This window comes from Montipora capricornis, chromosome 10 (assembly GCF_036669925.1).
Source record: "Montipora capricornis isolate CH-2021 chromosome 10, ASM3666992v2, whole genome shotgun sequence".
NCBI classification, from domain to species: Eukaryota; Metazoa; Cnidaria; class Anthozoa; order Scleractinia; family Acroporidae; genus Montipora; species Montipora capricornis.
Window position 1 is genome coordinate 39,527,122 of NC_090892.1, and position 11,642 is coordinate 39,538,763.

At 39.0% G+C, this 11,642-nt stretch overlaps 1 protein-coding gene across 3 annotated transcripts in view; it reads right to left on the reverse strand.

The window, feature by feature from the left end:
* Positions 1–10,099, reverse strand: part of LOC138019483 (protein CBFA2T3-like) — a 34,010-nt gene extending 23,911 nt beyond the window's left edge. For 2 of the 3 annotated variants that reach the window (XM_068866289.1, XM_068866288.1), the window contains exon 1: positions 9,833–10,099. In XM_068866289.1, coding sequence (XP_068722390.1) covers positions 9,833–9,935 — 103 coding nt within the window. In that variant the 5' untranslated portion in view covers positions 9,936–10,099. Of the gene's footprint in view, positions 1–7,271; positions 7,300–9,832 lie in introns of those variants that run through there. The other variant, XM_068866292.1, reaches the window with a different exon arrangement.
* Positions 10,100–11,642: the final 1,543 nt, after the last annotated feature.

The window sequence follows — 11,642 nt, forward strand, 5'->3', positions numbered from 1 at the left end:
ATCTCAAATCTCACATCTGCCCATGCGGCCCACTTCAACGAGTGTTGGTTTATCTTTGTTTACCAATTCAAGTTACTAGCAGAATGGCAAGCAGTATCTGCTGAGAAAATTAAACGTCAAACACTGCAGGTGTATCGACTAACAATTCTGCGGTACAGGCATGCACGTGTAACTCCTTATTGTGAAGCAAGGCAGACTTGAGAAGAAGCCGAAAATACATGAGCAAGGCTCATGCTTTGCATCTGTGCTCTCATGAAAACATGTGTGACAATTTCTTAACTTCTCTCCGTCAACAGCTTCCACTTCGAGAGCAACCGGCCCTAAACTCTAAATAAGTTTTTTTTTTCTTTTTTTCATATCAAAACCCCGAATGCTTTTTTTGGTATTTCTTTAAAAAAGAAATGACAACCGAAGGTGCCCTATTGCAAAGTCTCAATATTCCGTATTTATTTTTTTCTCAGTGCGAGAGAGGGCGGAATTCAACAAATCTTGCAATCTGATTGGTTTCGGGAGCGGGCGGAATCCTAGCCTTACTGAGCTGCGTGAGCTTGTGTGATGATTAAATTTCCATTATTTTTTGACACCGTATATGTTTTCATACAGAAGTTAATTTTTGTTAGACGAGAGTTTTGTAAATGAATTCAAATAAAATTATTCCTTTTTGAAACGTTCAGTTTGTGAGTCGCTTCAATACTGCATTCGCTATCAAGCGCGGCGCGAGTCAACAATTTAAAAAGTGATTTCAGAGAGGAAGGGAAAGAGAGAGGAAAAAAATCAATAAGTTTCGGTCGGTATAGGGAAAAACTGTGACCTCGGTCTTGATTAAGCTGCTGCATCATCAAGACCTCGATCCGGCACAGCTGTTTGCTATACGGATCTCTCAGCTGGCAAATAACATATATATAAGAAAACATGTATGATGTCACGCATGCAGTACGCACATTTATGATCCAACTGTATAGCCACTTCGGAAAATACCATAATACTCTTTGTTTGTCCCCCCAAATTTTGCATAAGCTGAGCATTGTTTTTATTTTCTCTTGGGACTATTGTCCTAGAAGAAAATGCAAACAATGCTTATGCAAAATTTTAGGAGGGACAAACAGAGTATTATTGTATTTCTCGAAGTGGCTTATTAGTTATTGTACAGCAAACGCACGAAACGAGTACAAATATTCCACAATATTGTACAGTTAGTTATTTGTACAGTTGGTTATTGTATCAGTAGAAAACCGGTTAGACTAGTTTAGTTGCTGACGTTGTCCCACACGCACAAATCTGTCACACGTTCTAGATTGTTTACAATTCATTTGTTAAAAATTTAGTCCAAAAAGAAGTTGGATAATAAATAGCTTATTGGATGTTTTGGAGTGTACTATGGATAAGTATTTCTACTCGTTGTTTGCATTTTAACTCGCCCTGGCAGGCTCGTCAAAATACAGCACAACTCATAAAAATATTCAGTGATACTACACACCAAAACATCCAATAAGATATCTTTATTATATGACTAGCTCTTTGATTGGCTACCCGAGCATGCAAGATGGAGCTATCTTGCCCGCTCGGGATATCTCGCTTGGTCCAGCAAGATCATTTTTTGGTGTTTTATCCCATATAATGCTTTATTGACCAAGCTTGTTCGGTCAAGACGGCTGGATATTGGGCTCGTTCTTTTTTTTATGGATCGGTTTTCCTCGACCCATAGTGAACTTCCCTATCCATGACAAATCTAAAGCATGCCGGACTATATTTGGAAAAGACAAACGCCAGTCGGTTTTCAGTCGGTTTTCAGTCGGTTTGAAGCCGGCCGTCTGGGTCCATCTTGGGGTGCGGGGATGGCGCAGTGAGAGCACTCGCCTCCCACCAATGTGGCCTGTGGCCTCAATGTCACCTCCCACCAACGTGGCCCGGGTTCGATTCCCAGACTCGGCGTCATATGTGGGTTGACTTTGTTGGTTCTCTTCTCGGCTCCGAGAGGTTTTTCTCCGGGTACTCCGGTTTTCCCCTCTCCTCAAAAACCAACCTTTGACTTGATTTACGTTGATTGTTAATATCGGTTTATGATGTCCCCAATTAGTGCTCCACTAGAACGACTAGACAAATAAAGTTCCTTTCCTTTCCTTTCCATAAACACGCAAAAAAGAACTTGGCCAATATCCAGCCACCTTGACCTCACGCTTGGTCAATAACCCATGTGTACCACTGAAATGATTTTACCGTAGCATTCCTCCGACTTCCACATAGAGCTGCGGAATTCTCACGTAATCTAAAAACACGTGCAGATGTACTGAAGGCATAAAGAGTTCTTTGTTCTTGAATTAAATGATTCGACTATTAAAGTATCGGGTTTTACGGCTTCAAACTAAGTGGCGTTTGTCTTTTCCAAATATAGTCCGGCATGCTTTAGATTTGTTTCAGTTTTGCATAGGTAAGTTCATTATACGATTACAATAAATAAATTATACAATGCTGAACTTTTCTTTACTCATAATCAAAGTGAAACGAAAAGGCATTCTATTTGCATAAAGAGACAATCTCATTTTCTTTTGCATATACTAATTAGAGACATGTATTTGAATTACGGAATGACTGGAGGCTCGTTGGAATTTTAGATTAGCACTGTTATCCAAGGACCTCCAAGGTTACTTAAACCGTAAAGATACGACTAAAAGCCGATTGGGAGATCCACACGCCTACAGGAGCGCCAACCGACTAACGCCTCGCCTCGGCGGAAACTAAAACCTTTTGACAACATACACACAAGTTCATGTATTATAGTGCAACTCTTTCAGTTTCGTCTATGTCAGTTTTCTCGCGCACTCGAAGAGGAGAAGGGATAGGTCATCGACTTGTTTTCTCTCTAATTCGACAACAATCCGACCCTTAGCGCCCCAGAAATCATCAAAATGATATTTCTTATCTCGTTAGATGTGAGTTGGTTATTTACCTGGTAATCCCCTGAAGTGACCTCTAAGACGAGATAAATCGACAGATATCGACCAGCCCACAGCTTTCAATGATGGCAACGCTCAAGTAATAAATTGAGTGAAAATATTTTGTCTGGATTCAATATTGAAAGTGGTTTCCTTCAATTTCCTTACCGCCTCCGCAACCATTTCGTTTCATCATCAAGACATTTTGCCCGCGGGATTGTTAATGCAACTGAGCACTTAACTTATCAACACCGAACAAGCTGGTCAGACAAGGAGGTAGACAAGAGCGAAGTCAGGCAAGTCAATACAGATCATCTGAAGAGTCAAATTTCAGAACCTTGGCGAAGAAAACTGTCTAACATATCGTAACAATACCTGACAAACTCAGTTTGCTTAATCTGCATCAAATTCGGGCAGACCGACTATGCCATTTAAAAGCCAGTTTGTTCCTTCAAATGGTAGTATGAAGAGTTTAATGACCCATGCCCATGTTTTAATGATGACACATCAAACTATGCTCTCTTTGCATTGTAAAATAGACTTTACGATCTATGACGGCGACGGCGACGAAAATGTCACCTCTACTTTTTCTTTACGGATACGTCTTCCGTTCACACGTATCCTATGAAAATGATCACTGAAAACGGAATTTTCAAAAACGCGCTCCAGAGTGGAACTTCCTGAAAAGGCTGTTTTCGCGTGTACGTGTGGACGGACAAAAACGGAACATTTCGAAAACGCCGGCGTCACACTATCAGTTCCAATCCACTCCGCGCAATATTATTGTTCAAGGTGGCGGACAGGCGCTTCACTCACTTGTCTTCAATTCTTGGGCTTATTTCAAACCTACGTGCCATTTTTCAAGCAAATTTAGCTTTGCTGTTTCTTCAAGCTAACTATTCTTGAAGGCGGCAAAAACGTCATTAGGTTACTTTCACTACCGGTGTAAAGAGGCGAACGAGGCGAAAGATTGAAACGACTTGGTGGTTGCCCGCCAAGACGTCGACGATTTTGGGTTAGACGTGGACGTGCTAGCGCTTGGTGGGACAACTTTCTAGCCCAAATAGTTATCGTAAAAACGAATACTCATGCGTCAAGAATGCGCAGTCGGGTTTCATCGGGTTATTCACAGTATACGTGTGGACGAGCTAAAACGACGGGAAAACGCTACATGTGGACACGAATGTTTTTTGAAAACGGAGAAAACAAGTTGCATTTTCAAACGAATATATATGGATTCGTGTGGAAGGGGCCTAAAGTGATTATTTTAGTTTGTTCACGTCGTACGGTGACAATGTGGTCGAATTATCCTTTTATCAAATTGGGTACAAGCGGTTTCAAGGTAAAAATAGAGATTGAGAGGTTGGCATTTGTAGGCAAAACCTCAAAAGTAGAACAAAAATGTGTGCAACAATATTATCTTCCTCTTTTTATCGATGATATGATTGTTTTGTGCCGTCCGTCTTCGTTTCTCCAAAATATTTTGCACAATGCTGAAGGTGCTGAAGCATTGTGCACAATGCTGAATGGGAAGGAGTTCCTATTTTGTCTGTGATACTTTCTTTACAGTGGAAAATACTCAACAGGCACGTCATTTCAATGTAAACCCGAACGTCCCGTGAAAAAAAGAAACGAATGATAACGTGATTGTAACCCAAACTGACAGAAAGCACCCAGTTACATAGCTATTACAGAGCGTACAGGAGAAAATTCTTAACCTGCAAAGAGAGGTTCAACCGGTGCAAAGAAGTATCCTAAAAATAAAATAGACCGAGCGGTTTCGGACTAAAAATAGAGAATGAAAGATTTACATTTGTATTAAAGTTCGCCTTGTCGTCAAAACTTCAAATCGAATTCACGTCGTTGTTGTGAAGAGTGACGCAAAAATATTTGTCTAAAAAGAGTACCGCACGTGTAGTACGATTATTTTTCCTCTTTTAACAAGTGATATTGTCGTTTTGTGGCGCTCTTTTTGACCAACGCGTCGTAGATTATAAAGTCGCCAATATCATAGGTTCAAAAGAGGAAAAACAATTGTTCTGCACTTGAGGCACGAATTTTAGCGCATATTTTCGCGGTTCGCTGCATAACAACAACGTGAAATCAATATGAAATCTGAGGTTTTGACGTTAACATGAGCATACAAATGGAAACCTCCTATTCTCTATTTTTACTCTGAAACCGCCAATTTATTTTTAGGATACTTTGCCATCATTGAACGACAATGAAGAACCGCAAAAGACTAACCATAGTGCAAAGTTGTGTTTTGAGGTGACGTTTTCGTCAAATCTTGAAGCCCCTAATGAAACTTAGGGCGCTTTCCTTTTGTCAGAACTCGCCGGCCAGACCCGTCAGTTTGCAAAACGAAATGCAACAATTTGAAGGAACACTTGTGTGATAATCCCTCGCATTCTCATGGGGGAGTATTTATCATCCTCGAAGTGTGTTAATTTGCATGCGTTGTAGAGTTAGTCCTTCCAAATGGCTGGGGCCGGTTGCTCGAAGCCTCGTTAGCGCTAACCATTGGTTAACAGATATCAAAACCTATAGGTTTCCATGGTATTTAACGCTGGTGAGTGCAAACCATGTTTGGAGCAACCCAGGCCTGGTCCATCTGGCCAGTCAGTTCTGTCAAATGTAAAGCCTAAATTCTGGAGTCCCGTTTATCCGGACTTAACAAATCCTTTTTAAGAGTCCCAAACAGAGTTTTTCTCTCCATTCAGGGTGTCTTCATTGAAGAAACCCTAACCCTAACTTCCTTTGAATACATTTAAGATTCTGTCCGTTTTAGAGATTTGACTCCATTGACTCTGTTGACTCCCTAAAGAGTATGTTCTTAGCGGCATATTCTTAAGAGTTTGATTGATCTCAGCCGCGAAGTTCTTGTTGTAAAAAAATATCTTTGTAAATGGAGAGTGTATAAGTGCCATTCTCATCGATTTAAAGAACAGGGAAACACTTTTATGTCGCACCTCTTTGAATGATTTCAACTTCATCTCATACACAGCTGTTTCGGGAAAGGTTGTCCAAAAGAAGCGTAAGAGCGTTTGCGACAATGCCGAAAGATAGTATGGAAGATATTCAATAAAACAAATTCAACTTATAGGGAACGCCCAGAATCGAAGATGCCACGACCGTCCAGTGAAAACCTACGGTGGCGAGCTATTTGAATGAAAGAGTTCTTAGGATATAGCGCTGATTAAGTGGCAGTAGGCACAGGCTACCAAAACACGTCCAAAAACGAAAGGGTTCATTAGCAAAAACGATGGCTCTGCACGCGCGCCACGGTTTTTGGTACATTTCTCCGACTTCTGCGCCACCATGACATAAATCAAGTAAGGTTAAAATCGTCAGAATCATGCTTTCTCGGTGAATCCTAACCCTTTGTTACTAATTCATGGCCTGGATCATTTGACTGAATTTTGAAACTCGCTCATCTCACAATGTCAGTAACATAGGGTGAGCATGTAATTTCTAGGTGACGTTCCGTCATGTTTTCGTTGACTCAAACTGACAGTTTACCATAATGCCTTTCAGCATTGTCGCGTACGCTTGTATGCTTCTTTTGAACAGCCTTTCTCGAAACAGCTGTGAATAAGTGCACACCCGTGGACGACAGTAACCCGCTTACGTACACGCATCACGTGTTTGCGCAACGAGAAGTCCACGTAAAAATGAGCCGTTACCTTATTCACCGTGTAAGCAACAGTTAGTTATATAGACCATTCGATTCAGGGAGACTATTGCTAATTTGTTCTTGTCTTAACATTCTTGCAATGTACGATATTTTCAAGGCAGAAATTCCCGTTAAACTCATTCGAGGAGCGCGCTTTCAGGCGGCTTCATAGTACTGAGACTGAGTAAGCCATAAAGTGCGAGAGAGACTTAACTTAAAATGGATACAAGAGAAACTGCGGCTGGGTCACTGGGGAAGTGAAACAGAAATGGGTTTATCAACTGGGTTGATATGGTAAAATTGACCACCGTAAAGACATTTGAAAGCTGACGTTTGGAACTTTAGCGGCTTCGTCGCTCTGAGCAATTCCTGTCAAGAAACGTTTTATTGATCAGCATCATACTGAATAATGTTTGTTCAATTTGCTCAACTGGCTATAAGTTGTAAACTTGCATTCTGTGCTTATGTTTTATATGTCATTTTCTGAAATTAATTTCTGAAAATTTCAAAATGAAAGGTAAGCACTAAGGTTCAAAATTAAGGGTTTAAGTTATCCTAAATGTGGTGGTGTGGTATAAAAAAGCTTTTTTTTTTTACTTTTGAGGGAGCAATTTTTCAAATGACATGATGTTTTAAGTTGAATAGAATCAATAAAATCATACTCATCAACCACATCTGCTTTTGCGGAGGCGTTTTCTTCGCTGAAAGTGGCCATTCATTGTAGTTTGCCTGCAGAATTGATATGACACTAAACAGCCGATTAAAAAATATTGCCGCTTTTTAGTGAAATCGACTAACTGATAACGTTACTAAGTGACGCATCACAAAGCCCGTTAACCGAACCACACATGTGGGATACGTATGGAAGAAAGTACATGAGTCAAACACACCATTTAATTATCAAATATTTCCGAGGCCTTCGTGTAGTTATGGTTACCGATAGAAGCTGGCTTAGTTGCAAATTAAACTATGACAGAGTCGGCTTCGAATGAAGATTTCCTAGCGTGTCTAACAAAGCGTGCAAGCGTTTGTTATAAAGAAGCACGCATTCGAGGACAAAGCGGTCATTCAAATATCTGACGATCTAGTACTCTTAAGTTTTGAAAAAGATGTCATAAAATTTTTCTCTACATGGCCAAAAAAGGGCCATTTTTTATGACGTCTGATAACTGTCAACTCTTTTTTTTTTGTCAGTCTCAGGGTGCCTTCGATTGACCGTATTCCGGGAATAGGAATACATAGAATAGGAGTTAGAAATCCTTCGTTTTTACGGGGATTCACATTAAAATTGTCAAAAACCTTCTAAAATGCTATTTTGAACATATTTTTATTGTTCTTGTTGCTATAAAACGCCAAAACATACCGTTTTAAATCGTCACTCCACGTATTCTTATTTCGGAATAGGGTCAATCGAAAGCATCCTCAGACTCTTAATTTTTTCCTTGCTTGGAAAACACTCTTCATGTGTCATTTCAATACTGCCGCATATTTACAATAAGTCGCGTTTGCTCTGGAAACCCTTTCATACAATTAACCACCTTGCCTATAACAAACTATGCTAAAATCACAGTTATCATGAATAATTATCTCAGTGCAAACGTCAATAAAAGCGGGATAAACATGATTTAAGAAACCGACCAAAAACCATATTGTCAGCTTCTGTGCGCCCCGGAACATTCTAATCTGCGTCCCCATAACAACTCTGATTGACAGCTTTTAGAACGTTTCCCTAAGTTCGCGCCTCAAGAACGGAAATAGTCAAGTCAGACGACCCCAAGTTTATTCAGGCCACCATGTCTTATGTGCTCAGCTGCCTTAAACTGCTTTCGCTTTCGTATTCATTAACCGTCACATGACGTTTTCGACTGAATCAGCCCGCATAAATGTATTGTCAGGAGCCTTCTATGAACAAAAGGCATGCTGTTTTCGTGTTTTTAAAGATCGTAGCTATATACACCTCAAAAAGACAGAGAGATCAACGAGTCGCCCGGATACCAGATTTTTTCGTGAATAATCGGTTTCGAGGAAACCGGTTTTTAATCGCCGCGAAAGTTACGACATCTCCTGATGACAATGTGATTGAATGATTGAGTGATTGAAATTACGAACGACCAAACGGAAAATAAAATAAGCCATAATTGTAGAAAATACAACAGTTTTGGAAAACGTGATGTCGTCCAAATCACCAGTTAGTAAAAAATCAGCTCTTTACAATTTACGTTCATCGTACACGATTCAGAAGTTTTACGAAATGCAAACTGGTTCAAACTCAAGTTGATTCTTTAGTCTTGACGAATTTTTTTCCAAATTTTATAATTTTATTTAATTTTTCAAACTTCTTTGTGAACTTCTTATTTAACTGCACTAAAAGACCCCAAATTAAAAATTTAAGCTCCACCGTTTACAAAGATGGTTATTAGACGCGAGCATTACAAAATCGATCAACTGGAAAAAATGGCGGGAAAGTTCTATTGATGATACACATTTATCAGAGAACCGTGGAGACATTAAAAATTTAAAGGATTTTTAGTAACGTGAATTAACTTCAATATTTCGGTGCAAAAAGTGTCTAACATCTAACGAGTAGTATCATTTATTTATGAATTTTTGGAACCGTTTTCGTCATGTAAAGGAGGATAGGATCAGAGTAAGTTATTGATCAGTTCGCTCCAACCATAAAAACGGCGAAAGATCACCCTCGCAATATATTAGTTAACTTGCCCATAAAATTTTCAAACAAAAACCAGAAGTAGAATTTAAAACTCAAATTGACCACCTTTCTCAAGGATGGGATAAGAGTTCTATCATGGTTTTCCTCTGAATCTTAATTTTCAATGCTATTTCGTTCCAGTAGCTTTTATAGCTTGATTTTGGTTGCGTTTTTAAACGAAGAAACATTTTTGTTCTCCGGCCCTAAATGAAAATGACTCCAATTGAAATACGACTGTAGCGCCTTGAGCAAAAAGTAGGTAATTGTCTTCATCGAGGCATCAAAATAATGCGAACAATTTTTAAGGTTACATTCATGGAAAAACTTGCACAATTCACCAAACAACTGAAGTACTTTAAACGGTATACAAATGAAACAATAATTTCATCTAAGAATATTTGAATTGTGAAATCTCTAGGTCATAAAAACAAGTTTGAGTGGGAAAATCCGTGCCGCGCTCGCTCGCCGTAAAGAAGAATTAAAATTCTACATGGATAAAATTTAAGTACTTACAAGATCTTCTGGGCTTAGGATACAGCTTCGAAATATCGCTTTCCAACATGTTAGGGTGTTTTCGAACTTGTACGAGATGAAATCTGTGTCGAAACGAGAACATTCGTCGCTTATGCTTTCGCTGTATCACTCATGTTCTGTGTTGCAGCGAGGGTATAACCCACAGACAAGATGTTTGTGGTCGAAGCGAGAGCAACAACCTTGGTCACAGCACAGCGCAGGTGTTCAGGCAAATAAATGTATTCACATCTCACAACAACGCATATTTTTGTTTACATCTAAGCACACAGGATGACTCGCATTTTACTAAAACTTGGCAGGAATTGTTAAATATCAAAACGCCATTTGTCTGTTCATTGGCGATATTCAATGGTCATGTGACTATCGACAGGTGCGTTGCGCGGGAAAGAAGAATTATTTCAATTACAACAATAAAATAAATTCCCAACGAAAAGCCGCGTTTTAAACTATTGTGACAGGTCCAACGAAAATGAAAGTCAGAATTCAGAGTATTCGTTAAATTTCTTTTAGAAACGGTCACTGAACTGGCAACAATATTTTTATAACTTAAATTTAGCGAAAGGTCGAAGTTAAAACGGTACTGGCACATACTTTTCCGTGCTTGTGAGTTTCAATATCAGTCAATATGCCGAGGTATAATTGATGAAGTAAGCAGACAGGTGCTATGCTTATCTTCACCTGACGGTGGCAAAAAAATCTAGTCCTGTCGTGAAATGAAAAATTGCGCAGGTGCCTTGCTCGAGTGAAACCACGAATAAAAATTCAACCAAAAATATTCAACAAATGTCGTTCAAGACTGAAACCTTTCCTAGTGCTTCCTGTGTTTCATTTGCTCACCGGTCACTCAAGCGGCGAGGAGAGTAAACTGGTTCGAACGCGTATGTCGCGTATGTCGCGTATGTCGAACGCGTATGTCGACAACAATTTACTCTTCCGATGATTTATTTCGAGCTTAAGTTGGCTGACGTCCTTGTAATTGCTCTTTTCTGACCACAGTGGGAAACCAAAAGTCAATTTCCTCTCCGACACTTCACTCGACATTTTCCTCGCGTTCGCTCACTGCAATTGCTTCAAGTGCAACTTTTAAAAAAGAATTAAACATGTACGTTTTTAAAAGGCTTTCAAGGCGTTTTGCGTCTAGATATAAAAAAAGACACCCTAGACAAGTATTCAAATATGCTGAAATGTCTTATGCAATTAAATTAGAGCTCGCGGAAACAAAAACAATACAGTGTGCAGTAATCTTAAGCGCAAATTTCAATAACTCAAAATATAATTACTATTCACTCGAGGAAAATCGCCTTCTAAGAATCCTGAACGGATTAATTTGTCATACCAAATTAATTTTTATTTCTTCGTGCAAAAACTGTTAAGGTCTTTCAAGGGCTAGTTGCTTTTTTTTTTCTTTTTGCCCAGAAGTATCTTAAAAATAAACGCATTCAGTTAAAAATTGAGATAAGACAGTAGACAAAACCGATGAATGGGATTATGATATTTTTTGGAGCAAACATGCTAAGTTTTAAATGTAAATTTGAAAAACTTGATTGCAAAACCCAAAACACAAGAATTTAATATATTCAAGCAAGTCTTTTCGACGACAAATTAACTTTTTAAATTCCTTCTCAAGCATTTATATTGAAAACAGAAGAATTAGCATTAAAAGCACGAGTTACAAATCTGTGTAAAGAGATTAAAGTAGAAACTGCTTCTTTTTGCTTTCTTCCAAAAATGTATAAATGAAATTGTTAGGACCAATGCGGAAGTATTTAATCCTTAATTCTGTTATCCG